Below are 19,574 nucleotides of genomic sequence, written 5' to 3'. Positions count from 1 at the left end.
GATCTTCTTATGGAGGCAGACGGCATGGCTGAGGTACTAAACGAATACTTCACATCCATCTTCAGTAGAGAAGAGGATGCTGCCATTGTAGCTTCTGGGTTTGCCGTCCGAAAGCTGTGCAGCGGGCGGACTGTGCACCTGCTTCACAGGCTGTCAGCTGGAGGAGCTGTATTTAAAGGGGCAGTCCTCCAATGGTTTCTCCTGGAGCAAACATCCTCACACCACAATGGAGCAGCACAGGAGCTAGGCTGCTCCAAGATTCAACAATACCTCAATCCAGGTCGTACTGGATGGGGTGAGGAGGAGGAGGGATGTGTTTTACCCGGCGGACGGGAGGAAGTGGCCTGCCTCTGCCACCAAGAAGGCCTGGCTCGAGGTGGCAGAGGAGGTCACCAGCAGCAGCAACATCTCCCGCACCTGGATCCAGTGCAGGAAGCGCATCAGTGACCTAACTAAGTCAGCCAAAGTGAGTACACTTACTGATTCTCCTACATTCCGTCTTCCACATCACCGCCCCCACCCCCTAACTCATTCTGCACTGCCAACATTACTCTAGCACCTCACTCCTCACACCCACTTACGGCTCATCCTCATCTTACCTGCACTTCCTCAGCATTTCCTCACCTCCCCATTAGTAACCCCACCACTACCACTCAACCCAATCCTCATACAATGTCATGGCTCTGTCTCATACTCACCCTCTGATGCATCTCTTTCACGGTCAGCCACACCCAAACCAATGCATTCATCGGTTGGCCATGTCGCCATCACTCACTCACGCGTCTGTACTTTCTCACCTTATAGCAGAAGAGAGCTTAGAATGCACGAGAGAGGGCGAGGACCGGAGGGGGGCCGCAACAAATCATCATCCTCACAGACGCGGAGCAGGAGGTTCAGCCAAACCCTCGAATGCCTGTCTGTTGGAGACGCCGAGACTGGCACCCGACAAACATCTGGTGTCATAACTTTAACATTCGGCATACACAATATGAATTGATGTTAACATGCTTTGCCATCTTCAGCACCTCAGTATGCTCATCGCAACATGACACATCTGTGATGATGCTTAATATTGCCTTCTGTTCTCTTATAGGACCTTCAGCGACCGCTGTGACGGCAGAGGACAATTCCTCAGAGGACCTGCCAGACTCTGAGGGTGCACCGTCACATCTTAGCAAGCCATCCACCAGCGCAGATACTCATACCTCGGTGGGTCCCCGTCCGCAGTTAGTTGGGTTGGCACCTGGTGAGTTACCACACACATGAGCACGAGCAGACACTGGTGGCAGGGGCATCTGCGGAGAGACCGCGTCAGTGGGAGCACTCCTCTCCAGGCTCTGCTCAGCTGGACGCAGATGCTGAACCCTGAGGGCCATCCTTTAAAAAGAGAATGATTGAGGGACAGCAGCACATTTGCGAGGTGCTGGAACAGGTGCCACGCGCACTCTCTACAATCGCGCAGAGGATGGAGGAGTCCAACTCCTCATGAGTGGAATGGTGGCACAGGCACCGGAGGGAATCTCTGCGATAGTGTCACAAGGACGTGAGCAATTCTCTGAGATAGTGTCACAGGGACGTGAAGGAATCTCTGTGATAGTGTCACAGGGACATGAACAACTCTGAGATACTGTCATGGGTAGGTGTGGGAATGGCTGCGATGGAGAGAAGGCTAGCCTCCATTGAGCTTCAAGCACGACTTACAAATGAGTCCATTCAGGCCCTGACAACGGCTGTTTGGACTCACAGTGACTAACCCTCTGCCGCCTTAAGCATGCAGGCAGATACACTAGCACTGACCTTACAAGGCTTCACACATGTCCTCCAAACTGTTGTCCAGCAGAGTGGTGGGAGTGATGAGGGCCTGGCCCAGGAGAGGGATGATGGCGAAAGGGACATGGAAATGGGGATGCCACTCCCACTTCTCACCCGTTGCCCCCCCTCTCAACCAGTCCCCACAATGCTGCCTCCTTTCCAGGTGGCCGAGTCTGCACAGGTGCAGGTGGAGCAGTCTTTGGAGGGGCCCTCACGGGCACCAAACCCAGAGGGTGTAGGCCCAAAGTATCTAACCGGTCAGGGCATGAACAAGAGCAACCTGCCACCGTCTCTGCTGCAGCCACAGGGGATGCACGTCGTAGAAGTAGTCGGAAGAGAAAGGCAAAGTTTTGTAAGCATGAAGGGTGTGCACAAGGTTGATTGATGGTTGGTTATGTTTTTTATTTATATTAGCTTTTTGTTAAACTTACATTAAATATTATATTGTCACCACTACTGCCACATTTTGGCCATTCTTGACTGGCTTTTCTAATAAGGCCCTTTCATGAGGTTCACCATTGGGTCACTCTACAGTGGGTATTTGTGTAGTTGCAGGACTGTTTTATGCAGGGAGGGGTGGGGGGGAGGGGGCTGGTGTGGGCGCTGCTCTATCCAAGTGGTGCGAGGACTGGACTCTTCAGACTGTCTGATGTTAGGAGAACCGTTCACATATCGGTGACTCCCTGGCCTCACGAGCAGCCAGGTGAGCCGCTGTTCTGCCCATGGGTTGCTCCTGCTCCTGTTCCTTCTCCTCCTCCTCCTCCGCCTCATCCTCCTCCTCAATGTGGGTGGCAGATGTGGATGGGGGCTCCTCAAGCGGCACCCCTCTCTATTGTGCTTGTTGTGCAGGGCACAATACACTACAATAATGCATCCCACTCTGTCTAGTGCGTATTGAAGTGCTCGCCCACAACGATCAAAGCACCTGAAGCCATCTTGAACAGCCCTATAGCATGCTCAATTGTAGACCTGGTGGCGATGTGGCTGTCATTATATTGACGCTGTTGCTCGGTGATGGGGTTCCTCAGAGGTGTCATGAGCCACGTGTGCAGGAGGGTATCCCTTGTCCCTGAGGAGCCAGCCTTTAAGGGTGTTTGGTGCATGGAAGAGGGGCGGGATGTTGGATTCCTGGAGGATGCAGAAATCGTGGCAGCTGCCAGGGTATCGCACACGTGAAGGAATCTTTTGCGGTGGTCACAAACAAGATGAGTGTTGATGGAGTGATACCCCTTCCTATTGATGAACAGTCCTGACTCGTGTGGAGGTGTTCGTATTGCTATATGTGTGCAATCGATTGCACCCTGGACCCGTGGGAAGCCAGACACAGCGAGAAATCCCACTGCCCTCTCCATTGGGCTGAGGTCGTCCATAGGGATGTTGACGTAGTGTGAGGTTCTGGGAAACCAGCCGTCGGTGACCTGCCTTATGCACTTGTGTGCAGACGACTGAGGGACCCCAGTGATGTCCCCGGTGGCACCCTGGAATGATCCTGAGGCAAAGAAGTTGAGGGCAGTGGTCACTTTGGCAGCGACAGGTAAGGAGATGCTGCTCAGCCCAGCCGGGAACAGCTTGGCGTGAAGGAGGCTGCAGATGTCTGCGACTACCTGGCGACTGACTCTGAGCCTCCGAATGCACTGCTCCTCACAGAGGTCCAGGAAGCTGAGCCTCGGTCTGTAGACCCTGTGGCGAGGGTAGTGCCTCCTGCGACGTTGCTCTCCCTGTTGTTGCCCTCTGTGCTCTTGTGCAGGTGCCTGTGCCGCAGCATTGTGTTGTGGAGCTCCAAGTGGTGAAGGTGGATGCTGTGCCTGGCGATGTTGCTCTTCCTCGGACGAGGTGGTGAATGCAGCCATTGCGCTCCAATCCTGACGGTGTGAGTTTGAGGGGGTCCGCAAAGTAATTAATTATGTTTGAACAGAGAATTTTGAGTGGAAAGCAAGAATTTTCAGTGAAAATACGAAGATCTTGCAGCCAAAACTTTGTCTGAAAGAACAGAGTGCCCTGCTGCAATAAGTGACCTTTTCTCCCCATCTGTCAAATAAGCATTTGAATGTCTCGCTGGCTGAAACATGTCTGTTGCAACATGGAGTATTTCCCACAGCACAGGAAACACGCTGAGGATGCTTCAAAATTGCACCCCTGCCAAAATGTGGAGAAAGTTAAGTAGTTCAACTACTTAAACTATCTCAACATCTGTGTAAAGTATGATCCCGCCGACTTTGATTGCCGGTGGGATTTGGGCATCTGGGAGCCGCGCGTGCACCCAGACGTGTCAGTGGGGAACCCGGAAGTCTGCGGGTTGGAGCTGGGCTCTGAACCCGAGCGGGATTTCCCCGATTTTTGGAGCCCGCCCCCAACGCACCCGCAATTTCCTAGGAAAATCGAGCCCAATAATCCAGGACAAAATTAATTGGCACTTGAAAAGTAGACTTATTAGCAAAACTGAATCTCATGCGATTAAAGGGACAGTGGCAGCATGGATACAAAATTGGCTAAGGGACAGAAAGCAGAGAGTAGTGGTTGTTTTTCAGACTTTCAGACTGGAGGGAAGTATACAGTGGTGTTCCCCAGTGGTCGGTATAAGACCATTGCTCTTTTTGATATATATTGGACTTGGGTATACAGGGTATAATTTCAAAGTTTGCAGATGACACAAAACTCAGGAATGTAGCAAACAATGTGGAGGATAATAACAGACTTCAGGAGGACATGGGCAGACATATGGTCGTTGAAATTCAAGGCAGAGAAGTGTGAAGTGATACATTTTGGTAGGAAGAATGAGGAGAGCCATTATAAACTAAATGGTACAATTTTAAAGGGGGTGCAGGAACAGAGAGACCTGGGGATGTGTGTACACAAATCTTTGAAGGTAGCAGGACAAGTTGAGAAGGCTGTTAAAAAAGCTTATGGGATCCTGGGCTTTATTAATAGAGGCATAGAGTACAAAAGCAAGGAAGTTGCACTAAACCTTTATAAAACACTAGTTAGGCCTCAGCTGGAGTATTGTGTTCAATTCTGGGCACCACACTTTAGGAAAGATGTCAAGGCCTTAGAGTTGGTGCAGAAGAGATCTCTCCTTCTTAGAGCAGAGAAGGTTAAGGGGAGATTGATAGAGGTGTTCTAAATCATGAAGGGTTTTGATAGAATAAATAAGGAGAAACTCTTTCCAGTGGCAGGAGGGTCGGTAACCAGAGGGCACAGATTTAAGGTGATTAGCAAAAGAACCAGAGGCGACATGAGGAAACATTTTTTGACGCAGAGAGTTGTTATGACCTGGAATGCACTGCCTGAAAGGATGGAGGAGGCAGATCCAATAATAACTTTCAAAAGGAAATTGGATAAATACTTGAAGGGAGAAAAATTACAGGGCTATTGGGAAAGAACAGGGGAATAGGACTAATTGGATAGCTCTTTCAAAGAGCCGGCACAGGCATGATGGGTCGAATGGCCTCTTGTGTTGAAACATACTATGATACTATGAATTCATAAATGCTGGATATCTTGAAATAAAAAGAGAAAATGCCGGAAATACGCAGCAGGTCAATTAACACCTATAAAGAAAAAGGGGCAGGTAAATGCTTTGGGTTTGTCAGATCTGAAGCTGGAAGGTAAGTAAGTCTCTAAATGTAAGTGAACAAAATAAGTGGGAGACACAACAGACAGTCTCAAATCAGGAATGCTGACTCCTGTCACAGAGAGGAGATAGATAATGAGTTTGATGCTCAGCAAGCAGCTTTTTACAGCAGGATGCCTTGCATAATACAGAGCTTACCACTGGTTCAGTTTAAAAAGTTTGTTTTAATAACATATCTCCATTTTGCATGGTAGGCTCTACCTTTGTTCACACTCTACCAATACTTTGTCAGTGCAATCTGTCGTGACCCACGGAAGAGTGTTGAAGCAAGAATACTGAAGGTAACAAAACATCGCTACTGGGGTATGGGTTTTGTGTGATTTTCTTTAAACCATGTAAATGTAGATCCATCATTGAAACATAGACCAATGCTACTTTCCAATTGTTCCATTCAGATTAAAATAACCAAATGAAGTGCAGAATAACTGAACAGTCGAAAGCTCCATGAAGTTGCTACATGCATCTTCAAGTGATTGGACTGTACAAGAGCTGTTATATGCATTCCTATAATTCTTACTGCACAGGGATAAAGTATTAATGAGTGAAAATATAACAACTTACTGAAAAAAAGGTTGTTTCTTTTCTCAGTGTACATCTCATAGTTTTACTAATTTCTTAGTTACCAGGAGAGTGACAGAACAAATATTATTTTTCAAACACGTTCTTCATTTATTGCTGCAGTAAATAGTCACAACTAACATATATGAAACATCGAAATGCATTTTTTTAATAGTTGGTCCATTAATTGATTTTAAGAGATTTCAAAATCCTAACTTGATAAGATTTCCTATGTTTCCCGATGTCATCACTGATGGTAGACCATTAAATTTAATGGGTTACCATTACCGTTGGCATTAAGATTGGGAAACTTAGGCCCTTTTCTCTTTCCTAAACATTGTGAATTGGGAATTTGCTTAGATTTAGCAGTACAATCATTTATTTATTGATTACAGTGATTTTATTTTTATTTTGACAAATTTAAACAGGTGAGGGTTTTGACAGACTTGGGCCTCTTTGCAGAAGCTTTTACTGAACAATGCGTCTTGGTTAATGGTAAAAAGATCCCACATACACTTTTGGGAGGTTTCAAACCTCCAGAGTCCCAGGTATGTAACAGTATTTGCATTCAGGTAACTCTTTTTCAACATTTTTTGTATTATGTGTATAATATGTTCTTACCTCCCCTTCTGAGGGCACAATGCGACAAACAGTGGGGTAAATTTTCCTCAAGGAGTAAAGTATGATACAAAACTAAACAAAAAATAACAATAAATTGACAAGGAATGCTGAAAGTGTTTGTAAATTTACTGGGAAATGCATTCTTCTCACCAGTATGTGTTTTGCCCCTGTGAGTAATACGCTGAGGTGCAAATAAGGTGGGGGATGACCATCTTAAGGGCTTGTTAATGTTTGGAATGTGTGCATCCTGGAGTTGGTTGGAAAGAAACAGTTGGAGTTCTCCTCATGGGAGAATAGATTTGAAACGGGTTACATTTTCACCTCGTCAGATCTCTCATTAGATTTTGAGCAGAGGTCAAATGATATCCATGTCTCTGCAGAGTACCATGAGAAACAGTGTGATTGTTTTTAGTGGGATGTGGGTGATGATCCCGCTGTTGCTTTCAACCTGATTTCTTTTCTGACATGACTCCCTATCATTCATGGTCTGCTGTCAAACACAGCTCCCTTTTTCCAGTGTCACACTTGACTTGGCCTGATTAAACTGCAATGGAATATGAAGTACAATTGTGGCCATTTAGCCCATGAGCTCATCCTTCGAGTGGAACCAATGATCCTTCCCAGCGGAGCCAACTGCCTCTGACTCCAGAGTTTTTGCCTGCACTCCCCTACCCAGACCCCATTCTAGGTATTGAGCACTCTGTAGAAAAGGAATTGGTTCTAAAAAAGTTAGCAGAATTAATCGTGGATAAATCACCAGGCCCTGATGGCTGCACCCTAGGTTGTTGAAAGAAGTCAGAGAGAAGATAGCAGAGGCTCTGGGCACAATTTTTCAATCCTTCTTAACTATTCAAATTGTGCTGTGGGACTGGAGAGTAGCCAATGTAACACCTCTGTTCAAGAAGGGAGAGAAGGTAGCTATGTACCATTTAGTCTAATGTCAGTTGTGGACGAACTCTTAGAATCCACAATTTGAGTTAAAATTAGTGAGCATTTAGAAATGCATAGGATAATCAAGGATAGCCATTATGGATTTGTTAAATGCAAGTGTGTTTGAAACAACATTTGTGATGCTTGGATGCATAGGAAGGGCCTTACCATATTCCAAACTGAGAGATGGTGAAGTTATAACACTGCTACATGTTGCAAAGCACTGCCATTGAAAGAGCCCTATCAATAGCAGAAAAACAGGGAGGAGGAGGAGAACTGGACAGGATAGATGCTGAGAGGCTGTTTCCTCAGGCTGGAGAGTCTAGAACTAAGGGGTCATAGTCTCAGGATAAGGGATCGGCCATTTAGGACCGAGATGAGGAAAAATTTCTTCACTCAGAAGGTTGTGAATCTTTGGAATTCTCTATCCCAGAGGGCTGTGGATGCTGAGCCGTTGCGTATATTCAAGACTGAGATCGATAGATTTTTGGACACTAAGGGAATCAAGAGATATGAGGATAGCGCGGGAAAGTGGAGTTGAGGTTGAAGATCAGCCATGATCTGATTGAATGATGGAGCAGCTTGAGGGGCCGTATGGCCTACTCCTGCTCCTATTTCTTATGTCCTTATGAGGAATTAGATTCCAAGCAGTCACTGACTGCTCTGCAGGCTGGGAGCATAGAAAATGTGTGAGATAACATTTTTTGTCGGTTTCCATAAAACAAATCATTGGTTAGGCCAAAGTTGCATTTATACAGCACCTTTAACATAGAAAAATGCCCTAAGGTGCTTCGCAGGAGCAATTATCAAACAAAATTTGACACCGAGCCACATAAGGAGATATGAGAACGAGGTAGGTTTTAAGGAGCGCTTTAAAGGAGGTAGAGAGGTGGAGAGGTTTAGGGAGGGAATCCCAGGCAGCTGAAGGCATGGCCACCAGTGGTGGAGCGATTCAAATCAGAGATGTGCTAAAGGCTAGAATTGGAGGAGCGCAGAGATCTCGGCGGGTTGTAGGGCTGAAGGAAGTTACAGAGATAGGGAGGGCCGAGGCCAGGCGGGATTTGAAAACAAGGATGAGAATTTTAAAATCGAGGAGTTGCCGGACCGGGAGCCAATGTAGGTCAGCGAGCACAGGGGTGAGGGGAGAACAGGACTTGGTGCGAATCAGGATACGGACAGCAGAGTTTTCGATGAGTTCAGGTTTACGGAGGTTGCAAGGTGGGAGGCCGGCCAGGAGAGCATTGGAATAGTCCAGCCTAGAGGTAACAAAGACATGGATGAGGGTTTCAGCAGCAGATAAGCTGAGTCGGGGGTGGGGGGGCGGGGGAGAGATGGCGACGTTACAGAGGTGAAAGTAGGTGGCCTTGGTGATGGAGTGTAAATGGGGTCGGAAGCTCAATTCAGGGTCAGATAGGATGCCAAGGTTGCAAACGGACTGGTTTAGCCTCGGACAGTGGCCAGGGGGAGGGATGGAGTCAGTGGCTAGGGAATGGTGTTTGTGGCGGGGACCAATGGCTTCGGTCTTCCCAATATTTTGTTGGAGGCAATTTCTGCTCATCCAGTACTGGAAGTCGGACATGCAGCGTGACAAATCAGAGACAGCGGAGGGGTCGAGCTGGATGTCGTTACCATATATGTGGAACCTGATGTGTTTTCGGATGATGTCGCCAAGGGGAAGCATGTAGTTGAGAAATAGGTGGTTATTAAGCACAGAATACCCTCACCAAACCTCGGTCCACCCCTTGCACTTCACAACCATGCAGCCCTCTCCTGCCACTCACTGTCCCATATTGCATTTCCTGCGGTGTTTATGTGAAAAGTGAAGAGACTGCTGTGTTGCTTGCAATGGATCACAATGGATCATCTGGGTGAAATTAAATTGTCCATTAGTCTGTAGCCCGTGGAAATCTTTGTATTCTTTGTAAAGGAGAACCATGTGTACAAGCAAAGGCAAAAAAATGCTACCAGTGACGGAACGCCAACCATCAGGCTTCTGAGTAGACATGAGGAGGAAGCTCTACAACTCTTCGGCATTCACCGGGGAGGCAGAGGGAGATGGAGCAGTTGGAGGAGAGCTGTCAGGTTCAGGTTAGTAATGTAATATACTTGGATTAGATGTAATATGCTTGGATTTTCAAAAGGCCTTCGATAAGGTATTGCCGAGTAGACTCATGACTAAGGTCAGAGCATGTGGAGTCGGGACAGGTAGCAGAGTGGATAGCAAGCTGGTTGCAAAACAGAAGAGTCGGGGTTAAGGGTAGTTACTCAGACTGGCAAAAGGTGGGAAGTGGTGTTCCACAGGGACCAATGTTGGGACCACTGTTGTTCATCATTTACATGAACGCTTTGGCCCTGAAATCGGAAGTACAATTTCAAAATTTGCGGATGACACTAAATTGGGAGGTATAGCTAATGCTGAAGAAGACTGCGAGAAAATACAAGAGGATATTAATTAACTTGCAGAATGAGCATGTAAATGGCAAATGAATTTCAATATAGATAAATGTGAGGTGGTGCGATATGGTAGGCGGAATAAGGAGGCCACATACTGCTTAGATAATAAGAGTCTAAATGGGGTAGAGGAGCAAAGGGATCTAGGAGTACAGATACACAAATCACTAAAAGTAGCAATGCAGATTAACGAGGCCATAAAAATGCAAACAATGCATTGGGGTTCATTTCTAGAGGAATGGAATTGAAAAGCAGAAAAGTTATGTTAAACTTGTATAGAACCTTGGTTAGACCACACAGAGTACTGTGCACATTTCTGGTCTACATATTATAAAAAGGCACTGGAGAAGGTGCAAACAAGATTTACTAGGATGATACCAGAAGTCAGAGGTTATAACTGTCAGAAAACATTGAAAAGGTTTGGGCTCTTTTCTCTAGGTAACCCAATAGAATTCTTTAATATTACGAAGGGATTTGATAGGGTAGACATTGGGAAGATGTTTCCAGTTGTGTGGGGAATCCAAAACTAGAGGACACAAATATAAGATAGTCACTAATAAATCCAATAAGGGATTCAGGATAAACTTCTTTACCGAGAGTGGTTAGAATGTGGAACTTGCTACCAAATGGAGTAATTGAAACGAATAGCATAGATGCATTTAAAGGGCAACTAGGTAAGTACATGAGGGAGAAAGGAATAGAAGGATATGCTGATAGGGTTAGATAAAGTAGGGAGGGAGGAGGTTCGTGTGGAGCAGTAACACCGGTATAGACCAGTTGGGCTGAATGGCTTGTTTCTGTGCTATAAATTCTATGTAATGGGTTGGATCATTTGTAGTACTGTGAGAGTTTGCTTTCTTCAGACATACTGATTACTTGCAAGACCTCCTATCATTGCTCAGTCTGATTCGCAAATTACAGAGAACCCTCCTAAAATGAATGTCCTTTGCATCCCTCACAGGTGTTGGATCTTTAGGGAACAGAAGAGCAACCAAACAGCCAAGCAGCTCCACAGTGCCCATTCCTGCAACTGGTTCACCAGCTCCATCATGGCATCTTACTTATTCAAGCAGCAGCTGAGCTACACCCAATCAGGAGGAGGTAAATAGTGAGACACAGGGTATATCAACACCAGTGAGCAGATGGAGCTACGAGAGAATGATGAGCAAACAGCCATGTCTCCCCTGAAGGGGCAGAAATCAGTGCTCTTGGCTGAGGATCGCAGAGACCAGTCTTTAAAAGATCTATGATTCAAGATTATAGATCTCCTGTGCATTCAGTGGAGGCAGTCTCCTGTTATGTATTGCAGATGGTGGATAAGTGGAGGCCACAAGCCACATCTGCAATACCAAGAAGGAAGTGTGGCATGTCATGAAGAACACCGTGGTGAGTGTAGCAGTCCAGGAGACCTCTGCAGTATCAAGGCATCAGGAGGAGGTCCTAAGGGCAATTGTTCAATCTGGAGTGGCAGCAACTACTGCTTCCATAGATGTCCTGAACAGTATCCTTGGTCAGGCTTTCAACATTGGGACTATTTGGGCTGCTCTCACACAGACCATTAGCCCAGCTCCAGTGGACTGCAAAGAGTGGTCAAAGATGTGAATATTTCTTATGATATTGACAATGTGGCTGCAACGATGAAGCCCCCTCCAATGCCAGCCCATTAGGGAGCTTCTATCCTGGGCCCAGCAGGCATTGGACACGCTGGTGACGTGACATCAGAAGTAGGTCCTGCAAGGACATCGGCAACCCTGGGTACTACATCGGTACAGTCCTAGTCACCATCCTCAGAACTTCCTGACATTGAGGGAGCACCACGTGGGAGTAAGAGGTTAGGACCCTGTGTGATAAGAGTTTCAGGCACAAAGGGTAGCACTGTGATAAGAAGTAGTAGTGGGGCATGATGAAGAGACAGCACTGAAGTAAATATTTGGGAACTTGGTGTGTTTGTGTATTATTTCAGTGGAGGGCTGTTATCTATCTTATGTGGTGCTTAATGTTTGCAAGTCTCTCTCTGAGACGAAATTAGAGGGCTCACAGAGTTCGATAATGGCGCTTTAAGAACATAAGAAATAAGAGCAGGAGTAGGCTATACGGCCCTCCAGCCTGCTGTGCCGTTCAATAAGATCCTGGTTGATCTACGACCTCAAATCTACTTCCCCGCCCAATCCCCATATCACTTGATTCCCTTAGAATCCAAAAATCTATTGATCTCTGTCTTGAATATACTCAATGCATGGGCTGCAGCAGTCTGGCCTGGCTGGCTGATAGGCAACAACAGGGGCACTGGCGGGGTGGCAGGGGTGGGAGCAGGAAGACTGTTGTCCTGAGAGAGGACAGCAGGTCCGACTGCCATGGTGCCACTGCCCCTCTCCCGGGGCGGTGTTTCAGCAACCCTGGTGATCAGCTGGAGAATGGATTGCTGGAGTGCTGTGACGCCCTGGAAGCCCCGTTCCACAGTGGTCCCCAGACCCACGATAGCAGCAGTCTGAGCTTCCAAGGCGGCCGTCTGAGCTGCAAATGCAGTAGTCAGACCTTGGATGGCAGATGTTTGTTCTGCAATGGAAGCTGTGACGTCAGTCATCAGATGCTGCATCATGGTGGGTTCCACAGGTGCGCTGATGGAGGTGACCACCCATTCCATGTTGGAAAGGATGGGCTCCAAGCTCTGCACATAGCCCTGTGCCAAGTTGGAGCTGGACTCCTCCATGCCCCTTCTCATTGTGCGCAGGCTTTCTGGCAGGCTTTGCAGTGCCCCAAGCATTTGGTGGTGTACACCCATCAGCCGTCTTCTGTAGCCTGGCCCATCAGTGTCCTCATCTGACTCCTCTGCAGCAGAACTAGTGAGTGACTTCCGACGAGCTGGCACCTGTGGTATAGGTTCCCCCCGCCCTGGCTCCTGCGCACTTGTGCTCGGTGTCTCACCATGTGCAGATCCCTCCTCTAACCTAACCTCTAAAGGATGCGCAGTGTTAGTGTCTGAGCTGGTGGAAACAAGTGTCAGATCGAGTGACGGTGTGGCTTCAGTGTCCCCTCCTCCTCCTCCTCCTCCTCCTAGAAAGGTGCCGCCATGTGTTCTTTGGTATCTGCAATGACAAAGGGAAACAGATTGAGTTGTGAAGTGGGGTGAGGAGCAAGTAAGACATGTGTGCTGACAGCATGAGCAGCACGTGAGTCAGAAAAGATGATGAGAGGAGGGAGATGTGGAAGTGGAGAAGGAGCATTAGATATGCAGAGACCCAATTCATCAGGACCTCCAGCGCGGCATGTTGTGACGGCTGCAGCGACGGCCTGCCCAATGATCCTAAGCACTGTCTCCTCTAGGGGAGGAGAGGACAAGTAAGCCTGCCCATCCACCCTCAGGTCCCTCCTGCAGCCGGCTGTTATGCGCCACCTTCTCTTGCAAGACAGAGGACAGTGTGTCAGTAAGTATCCTGCAAGGTGTGTGGGGGATGTGCCTGTCATGGTAGAATAGCTGCCAGTTTGTGCGACCTGTGAGTGGTGGTTGTGTGGGCTGCAAGTGTGGTAATATGTGCGGGTGAGATGTAGCATGCTGAGTACAGCATTACGTATGGATGGGCAGTGTTTGTTGTTGCGTGGGTGACGTGGAGTGTGATGCATTGAGCAGTGGTGCAGTTGATAGGATGTACCACTTGACACTTGAATTCACTCACCTTGACTACACGTGTCAAATCATTGAACTTCTTTTGGCATTGCACCCACGTGCGTAGTGCAATGCTCCTAGCATGAATTCCTGCGCCGCAGCTTGCTAATGCCTGTGGAGCTGCAGCCTGAAGGGTCTCCTGCCACTCTGCGGGTACAAGTTGGCCCTCCTTTCATCCACCCCTTCCACCAGGGCCTCCAGAGCATCATCGGAGAAGCGTGGAGCCCTCTCTCATGCCTGTCCTGCTATCCTCATGGCCATCTTTCCCTTCTCCAAGTAAGCTGTGTACCTGCCATTTGAAATGTGCACCTGCAAACTTTAAGAGGTGCAGGCTGCTGATGACGTGCGCTGTGCACGCCCCATTTCCAACTTCCTCATTCTCCGTGCAGCCTCTCAGCAGCACGGGTAGCACTGGCTGCACGGAGATATCATGGTAAGTAGCAGGCAGCACAAAGTTCACATGCTGCCTGCGTAGGGACCATCGGGCGCGGTGTACTCGCGCATCACGCTACCCCCGCCCGAAAACGGCCCTTATCGAATTTTTTCCCCTTAGTTCCCAACATTGGTCACCCTGCAACCAGATCTAAGTAATGGTTACTAGATTAAACCCATTTATCTCTGTGCTATTAATTCATCTATCTTGCTACGAATGCTTCGTGCATTCAGATATAGCGCCTTTAATTTAAACTTTTTATTTTTTTTCCCTTATGTGACCTCAGTCACTAATGCCCTACCACCTTTGTTAAACTCTCTATCTCTTCCTGACACACTCTGCTTGTTTTTATCCAAATCACTACTCTGCTCTATAGCCTTGAGTTTTCTTTTTAGACTGATAAAATTACCCTTACCTGAACCTTCCCCCTCTCTTATTAGTTAAAGACCTATCTACTACCCTAGTTATTCGATTCGCCAGAACATTGGTCCCAGCCTGGTTTAACTGGAGTCCGTCCCAACGGAACAGCTCCCTCCTTCCCCAGTATTGGTGCCAGGGCGGCATGAATTGAAACCCCTGCTTCCCTCACCACTCTTTCAGCCACGCATTTAACCATCTAATCTGTTTGTCCCTATGCCAATTTGCGCATGACTCAGATAATAATCCAGAGATTATTACTTTTGAGGTTCTGCTTTTTAATTTGGTCCCTAGCATCTCAAACTCCATCAGCAGAACCTCATTCCTAGTTTTACCTATGTCGTTGGTTCCTACATGGACCACGACAACTGGATCCTCCCCCTCTTGCTCCAAGTTCTTTTCTAGCCGCGAGGAGATGTCCTTAACCCTGGCGCTGGGCAGGCAACACAGCCTTTAGGACTCCTGATCGCGGCTGCAGAGAACATATCTATCCCCCTGACTATATTATCCCCTACCACTACCACATTCCTTTTCACTCCCCCCACTTGAATGGCCTCCTGTACCACAGTGCCGTGGTCAGATTGCCCATCCTCTCTGCAGTCATTAACCTCATCCATTGAGGTAGCTTTGAAAGCAAGGCATGGGATAATCAAAAGGTTTTTGCTTTATCCAGATGGAGTACACCCTTTCCAGTGCAAAAACTTGCTGGTGATGTCTTGCTGCCTACCTTTTTAAAAAATTCATTCTTGGGATATGGGCATCGCCAGCAAGGTCAGCATTTATTGCCCATCCCTAAGTGTCCTTGAGAATGTGGTGGTGAGCCGCCTTCTTGAACCACTGCAGTCTGTGTGGTGAAGGTGCTCCCATGATGCTGTTAGGGAGGGAGTTCCAGGATTTTGACCTAACAACGATGAAGGAATGGTGATTATATGTCCAAGTCAGGATGCTTTGTGATTTGGAGGGAAACCTGTAGGCAATGGTGTTCTCACACACCCTCTGCCCTCGTACTTCTGGGTGGTAGAGGTCATGGGTTTGAGAGGTGCTGTCGAAGAAGCCTTGGCAAGTTGCTGCAGTGCTTCCTGTAGATAGTACACACTGCAGCCATGGTGCGTGGTGGTGGAGGGATTGGATGTTTAAGGTAGTGGATGGGCTGCCGATCAAGCGGACTGCTTTGTCCTGGATGGAGTCGAGCTTCTTGGGTGTTGTTACAGCTGCGCTTATCCAGGCAAGTGCAGAGTATTCCATCACACTACTGACTTGTGCCTTATAAGTGGTGGAGAGACTTTGGGGAGTCAGGAGGTGAGCCACTCGCCACAGAATACCCAGCCTCTGACCTGCTCCAGTAGCCATGGCATTTATGTGGCTGGTCCAGTTAAGTTTCTGGTCAATGGTGGCCCCCAGGATGTTGATGGTGGGAGATTCGGTGATGGTAATGCCATTGAATAAAGGGGAGGTGGTTAGATTCTTTTGTTGGGGATGGTCATTGCCTGGAACTTCTTTGGCGCGAATGTTACTTGCCACTCATCAACCCAAGCCTGGATGTTGTCCAGTTCTTCCTGCATGTGGGCACGGACTGCTTCATTATCTGAGGAATTATGAATGGAACTGAAAACTCTGTAATCATCAGCAAACAACCCCACATCTGACCTTATGATGGAGGGAAGGTCATTGATGAAGCAACTAAAGATAGTTGGGCCTCGGACACTGCCCTGAGGAACTCCTGCAGCAATGTCCTAGGGCTGAAATGATTGGCCTCCAACAACCACTACCATCTTCCTTTGTGCTAGGTATGACTCCAGCCACTGATTCCCATTGACTTCAATTTTACTAGGGCTCCTTGGTGCCACACTCGGTCAAACGCTGCCTTGATGTCAAGGGTAGTTACTCTCACCTCACCTCTGGAATTCAGCTCTTTTGTCCATGTTTGGACCAAAGCTGTAATGCGGTCTGGAGCTGATTGGTCCTGACATAACTCAAACTGAGCATGGTTGAACCCAAACTGAGCATCGGTGAGCAGGTTATTGGTGAGTAAGTGCCGCTTGATAGCACTGTTGACGACACCTTCCATCACTTTGCTGATGATTGAGAGTAGACTGATCGAAAGGTAATTGGCTGGGTTAGATTTGTCCTGCTTTTGGTGGACAGGACATACCTGGGCAATTTTGCACATTTTCGGGTAGATGCCAGTGTTGTAGCTGTACTGGAACAGCTTGGTTCTAGAGGCCCGGCTAGTTCTGGGTCACAGGTCTTCAGCACTACGGCCTGGTTGTTTGTCAGGATCCGTAGCTTTTGCTGTATCCAGTGCACTCAGCCGTTCCATGATATCATGTGGAGTGAATCGAATTAGCTGAAGACTGGCATCTGTGATGGTGGGAACCTCGGAAGGAGGATCATCCACTCGGCACTTCTGGCTGAAGGTGTTTGCAAACACTTCAGCCTTGTGTTTTGCACTCACGTGCTGGACTCTGGCATCATTGAGATTGGGGATGTTCATGGAACTTCCTTCACCCGTTCGTTGCTTAATTGTCCACCGCCACTCGTTACTGGATGTGGCAAGTCTGCAGAACTTCGTCCTGATCCGTTGGTTGTGGGATCGCTTAGCTCAGTCTATAGCCTGCTGTTTCCACTGTTTAGCATCGCATGTAATTCTGTGTTGTAGTTTCACCTGGTTGGCACCTCATGTTCAGATACGCCTGGTGCTGCTCCTGGTATGCACTTCTATACTCCTCATTGAACCAGAGTTGGTGATGGAGGAGTGAGGGATATGCCGGGCCATGAAGTTACAGATTGTGGTGGAATACAGTTCTGCTGCTGATGATGGCCCAAAGCGCCTCATGGATGCCCAGTTATGAGCTACTAAATTTGTTCTTAATTTATCCCACTTTGCGCGGTGTTAGTTCCGCACAACATGATGGAGGGTGTCCTCAGTGTGAAGATGGGACTTGGTCTCCACAAGGACTGTGCGGTGGTCACTCCTACCAATATCATCATGGACAGATGCATCTCCAACAGGTAGATTAGTGAGGACGAGGTCAAGAACGTTATTCCCGTGTTGGTTCTCTCACCACCTGCCTCAGGCCCAGTCTGGCCGCTATGTCCTTCAGAACTCGGCCAGCTTAGTCAGTGGTGGTACTACCGAGCTACTCTTCGTGTTGGACATTGAAGTCCCCCACCCAGAGTTCATTCTGTGCCCTTGCTACCCTCAGTGCTCAACATGGAGGAGTACTGATTCATCAGCTGAGGGAGGGTGGTAGGTGGTAATCAGCAGGAGGTTTCCTTGCCCATGTTTGACCCGAAGCCAAGAGACTTCTTGGAGTCAGTCTCAGGGCCACTCCCAGCCGACTGTATGCTACCGTGCCCCCACCTCTGGTGGGACTGTCCTGCCAGCGGGACAGGACATACCCAGGGATGGTGATGGAGGAGTCTGGCTGATAGTTTTGATTCTGTGAGTATGACTATGTCAGGCTGTTGCTTGACTGGTCTGTGGGACAGTTCTCCCAACTTTGGCACCAGTCCCCAGATGTTAGTGAGGAGGACTTTGCAGGGTCGACTGGACTGGGTATGCCTTCATCGTGTCCGAAACCGATGCCTTGGTCAAAAGTGTTCCGTCCGTTTTATTCTTCTTATCCTTTTCTATAGCGGTTTGATACAACTGAGGGTCTTGCTGGGCCATTTCAGAGGGCAGTTAAGAGTCAACCATATTTGTATGGGATTGAAGTCACGTATAGACCAGACCGGTAAGGACGGCAGGTTTCCTTCCCTAAAGGACATTAGTGAACCAGTTGAATTTTTACAACAATCCGACTGCTTCATGGTCACTTTTACTGATACCACCTTTTTATTCCAGATTTATTTAGGATTTTTTTCAAAACTGCATTCAAAGACCAAAGTAATAAATTGGAAAAAAGCTGATTTTCAGGGGATGAGAATGGAACTAGAGAAAATAAACTGGAAAAATTTACTGATAAGCAAAGAAATAGAACAGCAGTGAGAACCATTTAAAACGGTCATCAATAGAGTCCAAGAGAAATATATCCCACTAAAAAGCAAGAACAAACTAGCCAACAATGAAACACCATGGATGAATAAAGAAAGAGAGCAAAATTGAAACTAAAGAAAAAGGCATACACTAAATACATAGACAACAAAGGAGAGGATGACAAATAGGAAAAAACAATTAGAAAGGCAAAGAGAAACTATGAAATTAAATTATCACAGAATATAAAAAGAAATATTAAAGTATTCTACAGACACATAAATAACAAAAGAAAAATCAGGATAGGGATAGGACCACTAAGGGATGCACAAGATAAACTCACAGGTAATGACAGCGAAATGGCAGAAATATTAAATAATTACTTTGTCTCCGTATTTACCAGGGAGACTAACATTTAAGATAGAAAGGGGGGAGATAATAAAATATGCTAGGAGAGAATTGAAAACAGTCTATGGGGTTCAGATGCCCTTTTCAGAAAGTGGACCCTTTTATATAGTATTTGGGAACATAACAATTCTTTGGAATAAATCAGCTGGTCAGTCCTTTGTCTTTCAGGATGAGATGTCATGTGTGATTTCAGAGAGTCTGGAAGAAGAATCCTGAACCAAAAGCTAGCAGCCAGAGCTGCAATATTTATTCTGTAGAATTTCTTCGATGTAGAACCACTTATTTTGAAATTGTTAGGCAACCTGTAATTAACAGTCCTCACACCTTGAGAAAAGTGACACTGTGGTATTGGCTTCTAACCGCTGGTATGCTGATGCAGAATGTTTTTTAATTCACTCTCAGGATATGGGTGTCGCTGGCAAGGCCAGCATTTATTGCCCATCCCTAATTCCCTTGAGAAGGTGGTGGCGAGCTGCCTTCTTGAACCGCTGCTGTCCATGTGGTGAAGGTTCTCCCACAGTGCTGTTAGGTAGGGAGTTCCAGGATTTTGACCCAGCGACGATGAAGAAACGGCGATATATTTCCAAGTCGGGATGGTGCCTGACTTGGAGGGGAACTTGGAGGTGATGGTGTTGCCATGCCAGTTAGTTTATTTTGATAGTTGACAGGAACT

The 19,574-nt window shown here is 47.3% G+C and overlaps 1 protein-coding gene across 5 annotated transcripts in view; it reads left to right on the top strand.

Moving 5' to 3' along the window:
- Nucleotides 1–19,574, top strand: part of cfap54 (cilia and flagella associated protein 54) — a 443,819-nt gene that overhangs the window by 266,999 nt on the left and 157,246 nt on the right. For all 5 annotated transcript variants that reach the window (XM_068004603.1, XM_068004606.1, XM_068004607.1 and 2 more), the window contains 2 exons: nucleotides 5,638–5,724; nucleotides 6,430–6,549. In XM_068004603.1, the coding sequence (XP_067860704.1) occupies nucleotides 5,638–5,724; nucleotides 6,430–6,549 (207 nt within the window). The remainder of the gene's footprint in view (nucleotides 1–5,637; nucleotides 5,725–6,429; nucleotides 6,550–19,574) is intronic.

This window comes from Heptranchias perlo, chromosome 24 (assembly GCF_035084215.1).
Source record: "Heptranchias perlo isolate sHepPer1 chromosome 24, sHepPer1.hap1, whole genome shotgun sequence".
Lineage (NCBI taxonomy): Eukaryota > Metazoa > Chordata > Chondrichthyes > Hexanchiformes > Hexanchidae > Heptranchias > Heptranchias perlo.
Note: the sequence above shows the minus strand (reverse complement) of the source record. Positions and strands in the feature narration are given on the sequence as shown.